The 19,250-nt window shown below is 39.0% G+C and overlaps 1 protein-coding gene across 17 annotated transcripts in view; it reads right to left on the reverse strand.

Moving 5' to 3' along the window:
- Positions 1-19,250, reverse strand: part of BCAS3 (BCAS3 microtubule associated cell migration factor) — a 473,254-nt gene that overhangs the window by 365,407 nt on the left and 88,597 nt on the right. For all 17 annotated transcript variants that reach the window (XM_036340232.1, XM_036340231.1, XM_036340238.1 and 14 more), the window contains 4 exons: positions 18,050-18,157; positions 15,955-16,031; positions 3,049-3,125; positions 922-1,005 (listed from right to left, as the gene is read on the reverse strand). In XM_036340232.1, the coding sequence (XP_036196125.1) occupies positions 922-1,005; positions 3,049-3,125; positions 15,955-16,031; positions 18,050-18,157 (346 nt within the window). The remainder of the gene's footprint in view (positions 1-921; positions 1,006-3,048; positions 3,126-15,954; positions 16,032-18,049; positions 18,158-19,250) is intronic.

The following is a 19,250-nucleotide window of genomic DNA, read 5'->3' on the forward strand; positions in this document are numbered from 1 at the left end:
CATAATTCTGGCACAGCCAATGGAGAGAAGTAAGCAATTTTTTTAATAAAGATTCTGACATCTAAAATACAGAGTGTTGTAAGCATAAAAACATGCTAAAACACTTCATTGTAAGCATTTGTGATCAGTCTTGAAGTATTTTTGTATGTTTCACACGAAAACAGTGTGACCTTTGATTGCCTCCCTGTGGTTTGCTTTAAACTGTTGTTCTCTTCTGAATAGTAGTGCTTTTTATTACATGCTGTCATTTAGATTCGCTATGTCACCCCTATTATTAGAATTGTTTTGTTGTATACTTCAGAATTCAAAAGGATAGTGATTATAAAAATACCTTATAATCAGCATAAAGTTTACGAGCCATCGTCAAAATTAACCCAAGCACACACACAGAAAGAAGTCATGTGACAAACATGCAAGGGAAAGCCTATGACTAAAAGGAACCTTAGAATGTGCCAGGGATCTAACTCAGGTTTTCTTAAAGAATACTACTTTTTTAGGCAAACTAAAAATTCATAAATGTTAAAGGACACAAAGGGATGTCAGTTTAGGTAGAATAATGCTAATCACACATAAAGAATCCAGAAGTCACTACTTAGGACGTGTACAGCTTCTTTCCAAAGTGGAATTAATTACATAACAGACTTTACTCTAGCTAACAGACTTAAATATTTAAAATTGGGTAACTATAAACCCTATAATCATTACAATATAAAATAAAGTATTACTTATGAACTTTAAGAAATTAAATACCTAATCATTGAGCCACCAATTCTCATGAGACATGAAATAAATCTGACTTACTTCTTAAGGTTATTACACTTGTGGATGAAAAGGGGAAGAGACCATCTCAATCCAATTCAGGGGAGAAACTTGATAATTACTCCAAATAATCACAACTCCCAGAGACTACTGGATACTCACTTTAGCAGCACTAATGACTGTGGCAGTATAAGACTGATTGTTGTCCCCACAGGCTCCACCACGGGACTGATGACATCGAATCAACTGGAAAAAGAGAGAGAAGTCAGAAAGTCATTTCTATTAAACTGTTTAACTCTACAGGCTATTAGGACAGAGCTTATTTACCATGCATAATGATGGTGGTGGGTGGAAATGTTTGTACAAGTGTATTTCATACAAACAGCCAAAAGCCCTGCTCAGACACTTTTAGCCCTTTTATAATCTACTGGTGCCATTTAGGCCGTTTCATGCTCAAATGCGATTTTTAATTACAAGATGAATAGTTTTTAAGAATTCATAAACTCTAAAATGGTAGAATTTGGGCTCTGGCAGCCTTTCCACAAATAAAATTTAAAAACATAATCAAAGGACTTAGACATGACTTACTAACATTAAATATTTAACATGCTAGCAAATTAGGGGTTTTGTCCTCTTAATTCCTACATAAAGATTGTAAAAGGAAACCTAAAAAAAACAGACAAAAGATTGTGCCATATTTTCATTTTCAACTGTATCAGTGGAAAAGTGGCACAAATAACGCATAAATCAACTATGACACATATAGTAGCTATCCACTTCAGAGGGCTTACTAGTTTTACCATTAGAATGAAAAAGACATGCCCCTATTCATGTCTGATGTAAATATATTGACCTGCCAATTTTCAGAGTAAATCACTAGTTTGACAAACATGATTCTCTCATGTGCTGAGCAATAACTGGTATTAAATTCTCCACTGCTCCTACATTTCCTAAATTTGGTGGGGGGGGGGGGGGGGCGGGCGGGGGGAGAGAGAGAAACATATATATTTATACAGTATCATTAGCCAAATTCTTACATTTACATTTGTAATGAAATAACAATAACAGAGTGCTAGAACAGCTCCATGTTGTGATACGAATTATTACAAGCCAACAGAATTCAAAAAGAACCTACCTCTCTAAACATAAAGAAACAAAAATGTTTTATATAATTTAAAACCAGGTCATTTGATAAAGATTAATATGTAAACCTTTTATTCTTTTAATCTAAAATCAATTCTCCTTCTTCTCTAACATTGTATGAAAAAACAATCCCTCAAAGCAATAACAATATCTGTATATATAAAAGACTAAGTGATTGTCGGACCATCTGACCCTGTAACCATGCTACTGGCCGGTAGGTATGACACGCATTGACCACCAGGGGGCAGACACTCAATGCAGAAGCTGCCGAGCTGCAGTGACTTGGCAGCAGCGGTTCTCGGTTCTCGGTTCTCGGTTCTTGGGTGACACACGCCAGAACCAGAGAGAAGGGAGCCCAATTCCTCGCTGAGCCACAAGATTCCACCTTCGGCCATGGGTTATGTTGTTGCTAGGGTAATGTGGCCCCGAATCTGGTTTACTGCATACTTGTGTTTGCGTTCCAAACCCTGTAGGACAGCAACTCTCACACTCTGGGACCCCTTGGGGGATGTTGGAGTGCCGGTTTCAGCGTGACCCTGCAGGCCAGGCTGAGGGACCCCACCTGCCGGAGGGACTCTGCTCACTCCACAGATGCCGGGGAGGGACCGGGAAGGTTGGCTCCAGGACATGTCAGGCCCATCTCACCCAGTCCCGCCCCACCGGCCACCTTCTAATTAATTTCCTTTCAATGTGCACGAATCCATGCACTGGGTCAGTAACTATTATATATTATAATGAAATAGTTTTGAAGGTCTGATGTGAGATATCACACTGCCACACTGAATGATTGCTTAAGTAGATAGAGTTCAAGGTCAATGGTGAGGAATTGTCCAAATGACAGGTGATCAACAGCAAATGTGGTTTAGTTAATAAAAAGAATCTATCTCACTCATTCACCCACTGCCTCACTCATTCATTCATTCATTCATTCACAAACATTCAAAAGAATTAAGAAAATTATCCCTCTGCTGCCTCCTGCCTTAAATGGAAGGAGAGAGAGAGGACAATTGTTGGTGTCCAACTAAAACCAAAACCAAATCAAAGAAAACAAACTAGTAAGTTAAATAGTCATCATTGGTTGGTAATCGCTTTGGAAAATTTGGGAGCAAGTGGTCCATTATCAATAATCCAAGAGTCCTGCCTTACCTTGTTTTCTGCATAAGCCAGCCAGCGGCTCCCAAGAGCAATAGGATTCATGTTGGGCCCTGGACAAGGATAGCAGCCTGGGAAATTTCAAATGGCAATATTTAGAAATTTCTTAATAAATTTTCTGTTGATGTACCATATTTTGATGCCATTAAAACATAACAAACAAAGGTTTTTTTTCAAGTTTCACATAAAATTACCATAATACTAGTCATGATTCTAATAGCTAAATAAGGTTTTTTATTTTTTCCTCTACAGTTCCCCTTTGATTTTTTTACTTTATTCCAATAAGAAACAAATCTGGTAATCACTTTTCGCAAATATTGAGCATTTTATACAATTATTCCTAGAACAAGAGAGAGAAGCTGAGGCAAATCATTTAAAGTTTGTAAGTCTACAACTTCATAAGTCAAGCAACAATGTTTGAAGAGGCCAGAGGAAGGATACAGTTGGTTCAGGAATTTAAGGGCAAAAGATAAAGAATACATACACCTAAAAGGAAAAGAAGATACGATGCACAATTGAGGGGGTGGGGGGAGACAACCACTTAAATATGAGGCCAAAGAGAAGAAATCCACAAAGGGTGCCTCATTAGAAAGATGTCAGGGAACTATTTACATAATCGAGTCCAGCCAATAAAAAATAACAGAAAGGATTATTTTGTGGTTCTCTCCTTTCAACAAGAATAAATCACGAGAAACCAAGAGGGCGGCATAGGTAAACACCGGAGTTTGCTGCCTCGAACAACCACTTCAAAAATACAACTAAAAGACGGAACGGACATCATCCAGAACCACAGGAAGGCTGGCTGAGTGAAAATTCTACAACTAGAAGGAAAGAGAAAAGCATACCGAGACTCAGAGGAGGCGCAGTGCAGAAGTAAAATACTAAGGTACAGAGGCACACGCGGAGCGGGCTGGCAGCTGAGGGCGCGGTTGTCGTTTTCAATCGGGAGGGAGTCTCAGGCTCTGAGCTCCAGTTCCGGGCGAGTCTCTGGGAACCCAGACTCATATGGGAGAAGCAGGACTGTGTGGCATCGGTCGGGACTGTGTGGCATCGTTCGGAACTCGAGGGCAGCTTTCTCTCGGAGGGGCTTGCAGCAATTGCCAAGACACTGAGAAGTGGAGCCTCTGAGAGCAGCCATAACTGCTAGCCCCGCCCTGTTGATCCCTTGGGACCCGCCCCACCCAAGCTCTGCAGGGAGGCTTTTGCTGGATAGCCTAAGGCAGAGGCTAGATCAGCACCTCCCTAGAGATCCAGGAGCCAGTGTACCCAGAGGTCAGAGTGGGACCATCCAGTTTGCAGCTCTGTGGAACCATAAAGGACACACTGAGGGGGCAGACTCAGTGAGCACCAAAGCCCCATTGAAGCAAGTCTTGCCCTAGAGGGGTGTCCCCAGCACAGAAGTTCTCCCACTGCAGACACAGCTGATTCTCACAGCCAATTGGCCTGGAGGTCAATTCCTCCCAGTGATACCTACAATAATCAAGGCTTAACTACAACAAGACTGTGCACAAAGACCACAAGGGGGTGCACCAAGAGTGTCCATCTCAGGTAATTGGGGAGGCTGAACCACTGGGCCCTAGAGGACACTTAGCACAGAAAGTGGTTACTTTATCAACACAGGGAAGCATAAAAAATGCAGAGACAAAGAAAAAGGACACAAATGACAGAAATGGAGGAAAGCAAACTACTGGATATAGAGTTCAAAACCACACTTTTAAGGTTTTTCAAGAATTTTATGGAAACCGCTGATAAATTTAGTGAGTCCCTCAATAAGTATAGTGAGACCCTGGAGGACATGAAAAAGGACCAACTAGAAATTAAGCATACACTGACTGAAATAAAGAATAATTTACAGAGATCCAACAGCAGACAAGAGGATCCCAAGAATCAAGTCAAAGATTTGAAATACAAAGAAACAAAAAATACCCAACCGAAAAAGAAAAAAAGAAAAGAGATTCCAAAAATATGAAGATAGTGTAAGGAGCCTCTGGGACAACTTCAAGCGTACCAACATCAGAATTATAGGGGTACCAGAAGAAGAGAGAGGGCAAGATATTGAAAACCTATTTGAAGAAATAATGACAGAAAACTTGCTCTACCTGGTGAAAGAAACAGACTTACAAGTCCAGGAAGCTCAGAGAACCCCAAACAAAAGGGATCCAAAGAGGACCACACCAAGACCCATCATAATTAAAATGCCAAGGGCAAAAGACAAAGAGAGAATCTTAAAAGCAGCAAGAGAAAGACAGTCAGTTACCTACAAGGGAGTACCCATACAACTGTCAGCTGATTTCTCAACAGAAACCATGCAGGCCAGAAGAGAGTGGCAAGAAATATTCAAAGTGATGAATACCAAGAACCTACAACCAAGATTACTTTATCCAGCAAAGCTATCATTCAGAATTGAAGGTCAGATAAAGAGCTTCACAGATAAGGAAAAGCCAAAGGAGTTCATCACCACCAAACCAGTATTATAAGAAATGCTGAAAGGTATCCTTTAAGAAGAGGAAGAAGAAGAAAAAGGTAAAGATACAAATTATGAACAACAAATACACATCTATCAAGAAGTGAATCTGAAAATCAAGTGAATAATCTGATGAACAGAATGAACTGGTGATTATAATAGAATCAGGGGCATAGAAAGGGAGTGGACTGACTATTCTTGGGGGGAAAAGGGGTGAAGGGGATGCGGGAAGAGACAGGACAAAAATCATGCACCTATGGATGAGGACAGTGGGTGGGGAATGAGGGAGGAGGGTAGGGTGGGAACTGGGTGGAGGGGAGTTATGGGGGGAAAAAAGAGGAACAACTGTAATAATCTGAACAATAAAGATTTTAAAAAAAAGAAATCACATATTCCTGGCAGTGGACACCATCTATGCATAGAAACACCAATGAACTCTTCTAACCAAGACACACAAAATTTAGTCAAGTATGTGATGTCTGTCATCCTCCAGGCTCTCATCTCCCCTCCTGGCTGTGCCAATAAAGTGTCTTGAGGCTATCACCCTCATCTGTCAACTACACAAAATAATATTCCACTGTCTCACAAAACTGCTTTTTATTTTTCAACTACAGTTTGCATTTAATATGATTCTGTATTGGTTTTACGTGTGCAGCATATTAGTTAGACAATCATATACTTCACAAAGTGTACCCCTGATATTTTCAGTACCCAACTGGCATCATAGATAGTTATCACAATATTATTGACTTTTATTTCCTATACTGCACTTTACATCCCCATGACTATTCTGTAACTACCAATCTGTACTTTTCAATCACTTCACCTTTTTCACCCAATCTCCCAACCCCTCTCCCCTGTAGCAACCATCAAGTCTGTACTCTATCTATGAGTCTGTTTCAGTTTTCACAGAAATGCTTGAAAGGGACTAGTCAAAAGACTGCAGAATGAAAGAATGCAAAACACCTAACCTAAAGGACTCCTGGTTTATCATTCCAAAAGTATCTGGTTAATATTTTCACAACTGTTTTCCTCTTAAATGTACACTACAGGATCAAGCTAAGGTTATCTATTTCATAGTTTAAGTCTCAATTTGGAATCTAAATTTTTGCAATCATGAGGCAAACAAGATTTTATAACAATAACCTTTTCTTCCCATGGCAAAAATAAATAAAATAAATAACCAAATTACATAAACATAGTATCAAAAAATAGCATTTCTATATTTCAAACTGCACTGCTCACATACACGCTACCTAGCAGAAAGTCCCAGTCTATGTTATTGATCCTAAAAGACATAGAGTAATCAATGCATGATAGTTTATTCAAAAGCATACTTAATAAAGAAAATTGATAAATTAAAGCATATTTATTAGGTAATTGCCAAAAAAGTTATCTATATAGAAAATTTTTTCAAATATTAAAATAGTGTGCTCAGCTAAGAGCCAGACATTTTAAAGCCAATTTTGATAGAGATCTTTTTTAAATGTATATTCCATGGTTCCCTGAATTCAGAGAGCCTCGTGAGAAGCAATAGCCATCATTTTGAAAGGTTGGTGCTGCTGTGTTCACAAACACTGGGTAAACCCACACTGATGTTGCTTCCATTATATACTAGTTTTCATTTTACATCCTTCAACTGCCATCTATCTTTTTTTTTTTTATTACTGATTTCAGAGAAGAAGGGAGATGAAGAGAGAGATAGAAACATCAATGATGAGAGGGAATCATTGATCGGCTGCCTCCTGTACGTTGGACCGAGCCCGCAACCCAGGCATGTGCCCTTGACCGGAATCGAACCTGGGACCCTTCGGTTCACAGGCCGATGCTCTATCCGCTGAGCCAAACCGGCTAGGGCATATCTTGAGATTTCATTGTAAAAGAAGATTTAAAAATGTATGTTGCTATATCCACTTAATGTTAATTATGGCTAAATATTATGGGGAAAAACATAGGACAAAGGTCCATTAAAATAGTGCAAAACAACCCACTCTAACAAATAGTATGCATCATTTAGATAAAAGATTTTATTTCTATACTCCCATTGAGTAAACTAATCCTACTCATAGAAAAATGTGCTTTTATATATGTGCATGCTTATATTCCACAGACATTTTTAGAGCTAGAGAAAGGAGTACAGGTGTGGTGCATAAGAAAGTTTCCCCCTTTTCAATGTCGTTAAATAAATAAAGAATATTGAATTGTGGCTTTATATAAGAGGTAGCAAATCTCCTGAAATTTAAAGTCAACATAATCTAACTCTCAATTCTAATAGCCATTTTGCCTCACTAGATCCTAATAAGTATATATTCTCCTTTCTAAAACAAAAGCATAGTACGGAAAAAATATAGTTAACAACTCACTTTAGAGTCAAGGTTTTTAGAAACTCAGTGGACCTCAAGAGTTACAGTGTATTGGGATAAAAGCAAATTGTTTTTCTGCTCTTCAAAAACATTTTACAGCTGGAATCAGCAGAACATCAGCCACTCAGCACTATCCCAACTTTATAAGCATGACTCCTTTAAAGATTAACTGTTGCCTCCAGCTAAACTTTGAAAACAAGTGAAAGGGGGGGAAACCAAGCCACTATAATATTAGGACTAATTCTAACAAGTTTACAATGTTTGTGAACAAAGTAAAGAAGAACTAGATATTTAAAAACTTGGTTTCTAAATTTAAATAAAGATAAAATTCAAGAAAAGCATAATAAATGAAGATTCTTCCATTATTAGAGTAATTAAAAAGGCACAAGACATACAATTTAGAGGGCATCCTCCCAGAAGCTGGTCCTAATGGAGAGTTCGCCTGAACTCATTTTGAAACCAAAGAGTTTAACCACTCTCTGTAACACTCTGCCTTATTTTTCTTGGTAAGAATAACTCAAAAGAGTTCGGACCTTTGTGGGGGCAGAGAGAATCTGATGTCTGCATTTATGGTCAACTGACTTTCAACAAGGATACAAAGGCAAGTCAATGAGGAAAGAATAATATTTTCAACAAATGATGGGTCATCTGGATATCCATGTGCAAAAGAATTAAACTGAACCTTGACCTCACACAGCATACAAAAATTAACTGTAAATGAATCAAAGACATATAAGAACATATATACATAAATCATAGACACAGACCACAGTGTGGTGATCGCCAGAGGAGAGGGAAGGGTGGGCTGGGTGGAGATGGCAAAAGGGGTGGGGTTGGGATGGAGACATCTTCATTAATGTCAACAATAAAAATAAAGTTAAAAATGAAAAAGCTAAAAGTATTAACCTCTGTAACAAAATATAGTGGTAAAGCTGCATAATTTTAGGTTAGGCAATGCTTTCTTAGATATGACACCAAAAATAAGTGATAAAAAAAATAGATAAATCGAACTTCATCAAAACAAAAACTTTTGTGCCTCAAAGGACACCACCAAGAAAGAGAAAAGACAATTCACAGAAGTGGAGTTTTGCAAAACATGTACCTGATAACTGACTACACCTAGAATATAAACAGAACTATGACAATGAGGAAAATACAACTCAATATAAAATTTAACAAAGAAGATATAAGATGGCAAACAAGCCATGAAAAGATGCTCAACATCACTAGCCATCGGGGAAATGCAAATTAAAACTAGAATCAAATACCACTTCATGAGGCCCTAATAGAATGGCTATAGTCAGAGAAACAATAACGATCGTCAGCGTCAATGTGGAGAAATTGGACCCTCAGACACTGCTGGTGGTGACGTAAAATGTTGCAATCACTCTGTCTGGCAGCTCTTCAAATAGAGAAGGATAAAATTACCATATGACCAAGCAATTTGACTCCTAGGTACATACCCAAGAGAAATGAAAATGCATGTCCACACAAATACTTATATCCAAAAGAAATGAAAAAATATTTCCCCATAAAAACCTTTCACTCAAAAAAGCATTATTCATAATAGCCCGAAAATGGAAACTAAAGGTCAATCAATTGATAAATAGACAAAATGTGTTATTAAACATACTATTATTCAGCAATAAGAAGAAATTAAGAATAACATTCCATCATCTGAACATACCAGTTTATCTGTCCACTCACCCACTAAAGAACAACCTGGTGTCTTCTACATTTTGGCAATGTGAATAAAGCTGCTATAAATACCATGGGCATGTTTTTTAAGTGGACATAAGTTCTCAACTCCTTTATATAAATGCCCATTGATAGATAAATGTCTAGTTTTATGAGAAACTATCAAACTGTCCATTAGAGTGGTTGTACTATTTTGCATTCCCAGGAGCAATATATGAGATTTCTTATTTGCCAGCATTTGGTGCTATCAAATAGTTGGCATTTTGGCTTTGTCTAATAATGTGTTGGCATCTCATTATTGTTGTTTTTGTTTAAATATGATTTTATTGATTTTTTTAAAGAGAAAAACTAAGGGAGAGAGATAGTGAGATACAAGGATCCATGAGAGAGAAACATCAATAGGCTGCCTCCTGCACGCCCCCATACTGGGGATTGAGCCTGAAACCCACGCATGTGCCCTGACCAGGAATCCAACCATTGACCTCCTGGTTCATGGATCCATGCACAACAACTAAGCCACACCAACCAGGCTGTTTAAATTTAAATTTCACTGATGAACTACCACTGAGAGAATATTTTCATATGCTTATTTGCCATCTGAATCTTTTTTTTATAATTTTTATTTCTTAAAGTATTACAAAGAGTATTACATATGTCTCCTTTTTTTCCCCCACTTGACATTCCCCGAGCCCCTACCCCCCCGCCCCCGGTGTCTTGTGTCCATTGGTTAATCTTATATGCATGCATATAAGCCCTTCGGTTGATCTCTTAATCCCCCCAACCCTCCCCAGGCTTCCCACTGTAGTTTGACAGTCTGTTCAATGTTGTTCTGCCTCTGCATCTACCCCTGTTCATCAGTCTATACTGGTCCCCATTATCTGCCCCAACCTCACTGGAGCAGTCCCAACCTCACTGGGGCCATCTCAGCCTCACCGGGGCCGTTTCAACTTCACCGGGGCCGTCCCTACCTCACCGGGGCCATGCAGACCTCACCGGGGCCGTCCCGACCTCACCAGGGCCGTTTCAACCTCACCGGGGCTGTCCCGACCTCACCAGGACCGTTTCAACCTCACCGGGGCCGTTTCAATCTCACCAGGGCCGTTTCAACCTCACTGGGGCCGTCCCGACATCACTGGGGCAGTTTCAACCTCACCGGGGCTGACCTGACCTCACCGGGGCCATTCCGACCTCACCGGGGCCGTTTCAGCCTCACCAGGACCGTCCCGACCTCACCAGGGCCGTCCCGACCTCACCAGGGCCGTTTCAACCTCACTGAGCCGTCCCGACCTCACCGGGGCCGCTTCAACCTCACCGGGGCCGTTTCAACCTAATCAGGGCCGTCCCAACATCACTGGGGCAGTTTCAACCTCACTGGGGCCGTTTCAACCTCACCGGGGCTGCTTCAACCTCACCGGGGCCGTCCCGATCTCACCGGGGCCGTCCCAGCCTCACCGGGGAAACACGAAGTTTGGCCCTCTGTCCCCTGCTGGGCGGCTCCCCGCCAGACAAAATCTCCAGGCATTCCTGGTGGCTGAAAAATCCAGCACTCCTGCTCGGACCACACCCTTCTCCAAGTGCACAGACTGCCCGTCTGCCGTCCCCCAGTGCCCCACGCGAGACTGGAACTGGTGGGCATGTTTGTGCGCCTGCTGGTACAGCGGTTCGGTTCCACAACACCGGCCCAGCTGGGCTCAGCCCCGGCCTGCCCTGAACCCAACTCCGCCCCCCGATTGCGTCCCTCCCGGATGCAAGGAGCTGAAATCTGCAGCCTGCTGGGTTGGGCTCTGTACTTGGTGCCTCTGCACATCCTACTCAGTCTCAATGCTCTTCTTTCTATGCGCGGAGTTGAAATCTGCAGTTTGTTGGGTTGGGCTCTGTACTTGGTGTCTCTGCACATCCTACTCAGTCTCAATGCTCTTCTTCCTATGAGAGGAGTTGAAATCTGCAGTTTGTTGGGTTGGGCTCTGTACTTGGTGACTCTGCACATCCTACTCAGTCTCAATGTTCTTTCTTTCCTTCCAGTTGTAGAGCTTCCACTGGGCCAACTTTCCCATGGTTCCGTATGATCGCTGTCTGTCCTATAGTTGGTAGTTTCAATGTTGTTGTGTGAGGCAGCACGCACAGGTCTCTTCCTTATGCTGCCATCTTGGTTCTCCTGGGTCTGCTTCTTGAGTGTGTCTCCCATGGCTGCGAGCAGTTGAAGTCTGCAATTTGTTGGGTTAGGCTGAAAAAGCGCAGGTGGGTCTTTTTGTGCACCTGGCACAGCTTGGATGGGGATGTAAATTGATTAGGGCTGGGTCTCAGGGAGTCGCCATGGTGGAGCAAATAGCAGTGGCTGTGTCTCTGCGGCCCCTCGCCTCTCCAGGACGCCGGGCCTTCGCGTGCCCCAGTGCCGGCGAGCAGCTGTGCGACAGAGACTCCCTCGCTTTCTGACGGCTGCAAGGCCGGGGTCTGGTGCCTCATGTTCCCGCCCGCAGGAGCCAGCTCAGTGGATTTGAGAGTTTGCAAAAGCAAAGGCGTATCCTCTTGTGTCTCCAGCACAGCCTGGATGGGAATGTAAATTGAGTAGGGCGGGGTCTCAGGGAGTCGCCAGCACGGAGCAGATAGCATTGGCGCGTCTCTGCGCCCCTTGCCTCTCCAGGACACCAGGACTTCGCGTCCCCCAGTGCTGGCGAGCAGCCGCGTCAGAGCTTCCCTCGCTCTCCAACTGCTGCAAGGCCTGCAAGGCCGTGTCCTCTCTCCCCGTGGGGCCTCAGAGACCCGCCCCGAGCAAGCCCAGAGGATTCAAGGGTTCGTAACCGCTTCCGATTGAAAAAAAACCACGAATCCAGTTGCAGCCCGCCTGGCGTGTGACTGCGTACCTCTGTTTTTGGCGCCTCCGGAGCCACTCAGTCTCACTGCGCTTCTTTCTTTTCTTCCAGTTGTAGATCTCCCACTGGGCCAACTTCCCCATGGTTCTGAGTGGTGGTTGTTTGCCTCATAGTTGGTAGTTTCAATGACGCTGTGGGAGAGCAGCACGCACAGGTCCACTCCCTACGCCGCCATCTTGGTTTCTCCTGAATCTTCTTTTTTCTACTTAAGGTCTTTGAACCATTTTTTAATCAGTTTGTTTTCTTCCTGTTGAATTTTCAGAGTTTATGTATAGTCTGGATAACGGTCCTTTATTAGATGTGTCTCCTACAAATATTTTCTCCCAGTCTGTGGCTGGTCATCTCATTCTACTGACAATGTATTTTACAGAGCAGAAGCTGTTAATTGCAATAAAGTCCACCTTATCAATGATTTATTTCATGAATTGTGCCTTTGGTGTTGCATCTAAAAAGACATCGCCATACCCAAAGTCATCTAGGTTTTCTCCTGTTATAATCTATACATTTATACTTTTGTGTATTGCACTTATAATTAACTTTAATTTTTATGAAGGATATAAGGTCTATATCTAGATTCAATTTTTGGCACATGAATGTCCACTTGTCCCAGAACCTTTTGTTGAATATATCTTTGCTCCATTATACTACCTTTGCTTATTTGTCAAAGATCTATGTCTGTACTCTCTATTCTGTCCCGCTGATACATCTGTCTATTCTTTTGCCAATGTCAACACCAAAATTGAACCCTAAGACAAACTACTGGCATTATACGTTTTATGGATTGGGTAAATGTATGCTGACATATATCCATCATTGTAATATGATAAGAGTGTTTTCACTGCCCTACAAATTCTCTGTACCTATTTATCATTTCTGCCCTCTCCATTTTACAAGCAGCCACTGATCTTTTAACTATCTCCATATCTTTGCCCTTATGCATCCATAGACTTTTCCTGAAAGTATAGGTAAAATTTTATGTTTGGCTTTTCTTAACATTATCTCATAAGCATTTTACATATTTCCATGAAGGTATCATGAAAATAAAATAATTATAAATGCTAATTTTAAAAAAGAAACATTATAAGAGTATTGCCATTATAAGGCTAAACAGGTGGGAATAATGTGCAGAGAATAAGAAAGCCTTAAGTGATTTCATAGAACATATTCGCTGAGTGTCCACTATGTATCAGGCACCATGTGAAAACACCATGACAGCCTAGTCCATTGTATATAAATGGGAAAATCAAAAGAAGAGAGATAGATTTGACTTTTACCTTTAGCTGGACTGAGTTCTCACATTAACATTCCAAACCTTTCTTAGATAATTTACAAATTTGCCTCTAAACATTAAAGAAAAAAATCTATTTCAAAAATTAAAAATAATTGTGCATTTTTAAGATCCTTTAAATTCATTCCTTACATTTCTTATTCATCACGAACTTTCAAAAATTAAAAATAATTGTGCATTTTTAAGATCCTTTAAATTCATTCCTTACATTTCTTATTCATCACGAACATACATGAAGAACACATCTTAATACTAAGAAATGACATTAGGACTATAAGGAATACATGTTCCTCCTCCAAGTAAAAATGGGGGCCAATGGAAAGAGTCACTTACTTACTATATAATCCTTTGCTCTCTCTCTGGAGAATTCCTATCTGCTTTTCAATTTAAGCACACTGGAAATGACTGCTAATGACACCTATCAGTCCTTGTCTTTTGTTTTCTTAATCATACATGGGTTTTAGATTTCCACATCAGACAGCTGCTCAGGGCCACCTTTTCTGTATAGCCAAAGACAAAGGTGTCTCCTTTCTCATCATACTGGCTGTGTTCCCTTTCCAGTTCTCTATCAGCTCTCTTTACCTGATCCTTCTCCCCTTTGGCACAAATTCCCAAGATGCTTTCTCTGATGGACACAGCTGTCTCTACTAATTTTACAGTCCCGATTCATACATAACTAAGGTACTCACAATTGTATTACACAAGAGCTTTTCAAAGTATTTTAGAAATTAAATGCTTGCATGATCAAAACGATAGCCTCATAGACCAATGGAACAGAACTGAGAATTGAGAAACAAACCTACATGTGTACGGGCAACCAATTTTCAACAAAGGAGCCAAAAACACACAATGGAGAAAACAAATAAACGGTGCTGCAAAAATGAGAAGGCCACATGCAAAAGAATGAAACTAGAGTATCTGCCACCATACACAAAAATTAACTCAAAATGGATCAAGGACCTAAGTATTAGATCCCATGAAAAAATAAAACACATAGAAAAAAAACATAGGTAGTAAACTTTTGGATCTTGGTGTCACAGAGGACTTTATAAATTTGACTCCCAAAGGCAGGGAAGTTAAAGCAAAAATATGAAAAGATGCTCAAATTTACTGGCTAAAAGGGAAATGCAAATGAAAACCACAGTGAGATATCCCCTCACACCTGTCAGAATAGCTATTATGAAAAAGTCAACACACAACAAGTTGCCGAAGATGTGAAGAAAAGGGAACTCTCATGCACTATTGGTGGAATTATAAGTTGGTATAGCCACTATGAAAAATAGTATGGTGATTCCTCAAAATTTTTAAATCAGAACTACCATAACACCCAGCAATTTTACTTCTGGGCATTTATTCAAAGAAAATGAAAACACATTTGAAAACTATATGCATCCCTATGTTCACTGCAGTATTATTTATCATCACCAAGACATGGAAACAGCCTAGATATCCATGCTAATTTAAAAAAAAAAAAAAAGATAAATGGATAAAGAAACGTGATACACACACACACACACACACAATGAAATATTACTTAGCCATTAAAAAGAAGAAAATCTTACCATCTGTGACAACATGAATATTATGCTAAGTGAAATAGACAGAGACAGACAAAAACTACCATCTTACTAGACTACAGTAGAAAAAAAATTCTAACTCCAGACTTCCTTCAGAATCAATTCTTGCTGGAATTTTCATCCTTCTAGCCTGCCCTAAAAATCTTAGTCTTGTCTATTACATTCTTAAAAAAAATCCCTCTCTACCCATGTGTGTGGATTCTATGCTTATTTCTGCACTTCTGGGCAGTAGTAGAAGTCTGAGGATGTGGGGAAAGGAGGAGGGAAAGAGATAGGCTCACACATTTCACCCGGGTGTGGGCTAGAAGGGGTCAATGTGGGGGTAGAAAGAGACATCTGCAATATTTTCAACAATAAAGATAAAATTTCTTTAAATTCCTCATGTGTGATAATACAGTTATCTCATGTATGTTATGATAATTAATTAAACAACTGCTTTAAAAGTACAACATAGCTACATGAGGAGAATATATAAGAAGAAACTGAAGCAATCTAGTACAAGGCTTGCTTAGTAATACGTGGAAAACGTATTATGAGTTGAAAATTCATACCCTAAAATTATAGTACTAAATAAGACATCAACAGAAATATAGGAATATCCTAATAATTGAATCCCAGGAAATATCAAGTTGGTACATACTTGTGACAAAAAACTTTTTTGTGAAAGTACAGCTATCAAAGGCAGCAATTTTCTCCTGCAAGACTACGACGAGGATCCTAAAATTAGAAAGAAAAAAATTTAAAAATATGAGTGTGAAAGTCTATTCTATAGAATCATAAATAAGTTAAATCATCTAGATGTAAACAAGTATCTATCTTTAAAACTTAAATAAAATCAAGCATTTCTTATACAATTTAGGCTAGAAATATATGTCTCATAAAAGGCAAAAATATAACCACAAAACCCTTAATAAGCAAGACAGACATTAGTGGAATAAAAGTGACAGAGAACCAACAACATCTCAAAAAAATTTTTCCTCTGAACAAAATTTTGTCTCCACTCATTATAAATCAAATAAATCTATGTTCATTAAGAATGTATGAGATCAATAAATTGCTGGCTATTTACTAAAAGTATTTTTCCACTTCTGGCTCAAAGTCATGGAATTGAACATAAAATGGATTTATCTAATTTGTCACTTAAAATTATTGCTGAATTCCCCAACACAAAAGCAAAAAAAAACCTCAGACAACTATTATTCAGGGTAAATGAGTCATTTCTGATTGACTCAATATATTAAAAGTTAATCAGACTCCATATGAACTATAGGTTCTCCCAGAGATTTACAAATGATTAGGAAAATAATTTAGTTACAAATTTTCTTAAACTGAAATTCCTAAAATACATCCCAAATAAAGTTATATTACAAACTACATTTTAGAGCTGTTCCATGCAAAGACATTAACAGGCAAATTTCAAAGTTTTTAAAAATCAAATAAAGATTATAATGATTGGCAAGTATTTAACATACTCATTGTCTTTGAATAATTTGATATGTCATAATATAATTACATTATCCCAACAATAAGGTATTCCTCTTATCTATAATAATAAAAGTGTGATATGCTAATTACACTGGATGTCCTTCCTACCGATCTTCAGGTGAAGCCCACATTGTGGGCTGCCAGCGGCCAGAGGAAGCCCAGGGCCGGGGTGCCAGAGGGAAGCCGGTGCCAGCCAGGGGAAGAAAGGCCTACTCTTGCACAAATTTTGTGCATCAGGCCTCAAGTTTCCTATAATTTTGAGTTTGATATTACTGAAGTCGAAATATGCATAACAATTAGACCTTCAATATGAATTGTATACTATCAATGAGTAGTTTTTCTTTGCCTATTTCTTACATTCAAGTGCTTTTACATTAGTATCAAAGCCAATGTGTTCTTTATATTTATCGCGTATGTCTACCTTTCCTATTACATTCAACCATTCTGAGTCACTTTCTGAAATATTTCTTTAAAATCTAACCTGAATCTTTTATTATAAAATTTATGTTGAAACAGCACAAAATATTTAATTTTCCATGTTCTGTGTGTTTGTTTTTTAATGCAATGGAAGAACTATATTTTGCACCCATGACCTTGTTCAAGACATTTATGATCGTAGGGCTTCAATTTGCTCAATTGTAAAAGTAAAGTATTGAGTAACAGAAGATTCTTGGGGTCCCTTTCTCCTTCAATGTTTTGTACTTAAAATAAAATTAATTCTTCATTATTACTAGGTCAGGTGGAAGTTCAACCCAGATCTGAAAATTTTCCTAGAGAATTTAACAAAACAGATCTTAATGAAGGGAAACATTATCTCAATTGTAGTCTTAAGGAATAAGGAAAAAAAAAATCTTTTTTTGCATTCACAGTGCTAAAAGGAAAATACATTTCATAAACCAATAAACACAGAAGTACATACATAATAAATACTAAAAAGTTAAGTGATACATATAAAATCATTTCTCATAACCTTTGTATGTTTGCTCAGATACTTTCTATTCTTTTCCATTTCATTTTTAAAACACTGGTTACAATTCACTAAATTTAATTCAAAATTCACTAATGAGTCAAGACTAAAAATTTGAAAACATTTGTTAAGAAATCTTAAGAGCTACTCCATTTAGCAGAATTCAAAAGGTGTTTTTGCAATTAAAAAAAAATCAAAGATAGTCAATTATATTGGCAGGGCTCCACATGCCCAGAAGATATGTTACTTTGTAAAAGAAATACATGGGGGAAAAAATGCTTACCGCTTATTGCAATGAAGATCATAGATAGGAGTTTTAAACTGAATGGACTTGACCATTTCCCCAGTACGAAGTGAATACAGATCAACACAACAGTAAGGTGGGCTAGTGCTAAAAAAAAAAAGACAAATGCCATTAGTTTTCACAAGGTAGGATGGCCAGTAAACTCTATATTTTCTTGATGAAAAGGTGAAGAGCTTGAGAAATACAGATTGGTAGTTACAAAATAGTCATGGGAATGTAAAGTATAACAAAGGAAATATAGTCAATAATATTGTAATGTCTATGTATGGGGCTATGTTGGTACTAGAAATATCAGGGAAACACTTTGTAAAGTATATGAGTGTCTAGCAGATAGACTCTAGCTACTATGCCATGCATCTGAAACCAATACAAAATAATATTGAATATAAGTTATAAATGAAAAAAATGTTAATTAAAAAAAATGTTAGTGAGAATGTGGAGAAAAGGGAACCCTTTTGCACTGTTGGTGGGAATGGGAACTGGTGCAGCCACTATGGAAAACAGTATGAAAGTTCCTCAAAAAATTTGTAATTTGTCCTAACCGGTTTGGCTCAGTGGATAGAGCATCAGCCTGCAGACTGAAGGGTCCCAGCTCAATTCCGGTCAAGGGCACATGCTTGGGTTGTGGGCTCCATCCCCAGTGGGGGAGGGGGGGGAAGAGGGAGGGGAGAGGAGGCAGCCAATCGATGATTCTCTCACATCATTGATGTTTCTATCTCTCTCCCTCTCCCTTCCTCTCTGAAATCAATAAAAAATTGTAATTTGTTATTCATAATAACAAAAACAGTTAAGTGTTGATCAATAAAGGAATGGATATATTGTGATATATTAATGTAATAGAATGCTTCTAGAATATTACTCAGCAATTTAAAAAAAATAAACTATCCATACAATTGAGATGAACCTCAAACCATTATGAAGTAAAAAAAAAAAAAAAGTCAAGACATAAAAGTTTACATACTGTGTGAGTCCCTTCCAATGAAAAACTAAAAAGGCAAAACTATAATAGGAAGCATATCAGTGGTTGCCAGGGACCAGGGAAGGAGGAAAACTATACAGTATAAAGTGGCATGAGAAATTTTGGGGGGTGTGATAGAAATATTGTTGTGTCGTGATTATATCGGGTATTCACACAACTGTATACAATTGGCAAAACTGGGTCGGGGAGGGGGAAATCTAG

The sequence above is a fragment of the Myotis myotis genome, unplaced genomic scaffold (genome assembly GCF_014108235.1).
Source record: "Myotis myotis isolate mMyoMyo1 unplaced genomic scaffold, mMyoMyo1.p scaffold_m19_p_17, whole genome shotgun sequence".
NCBI classification, from domain to species: domain Eukaryota; kingdom Metazoa; phylum Chordata; class Mammalia; order Chiroptera; family Vespertilionidae; genus Myotis; species Myotis myotis.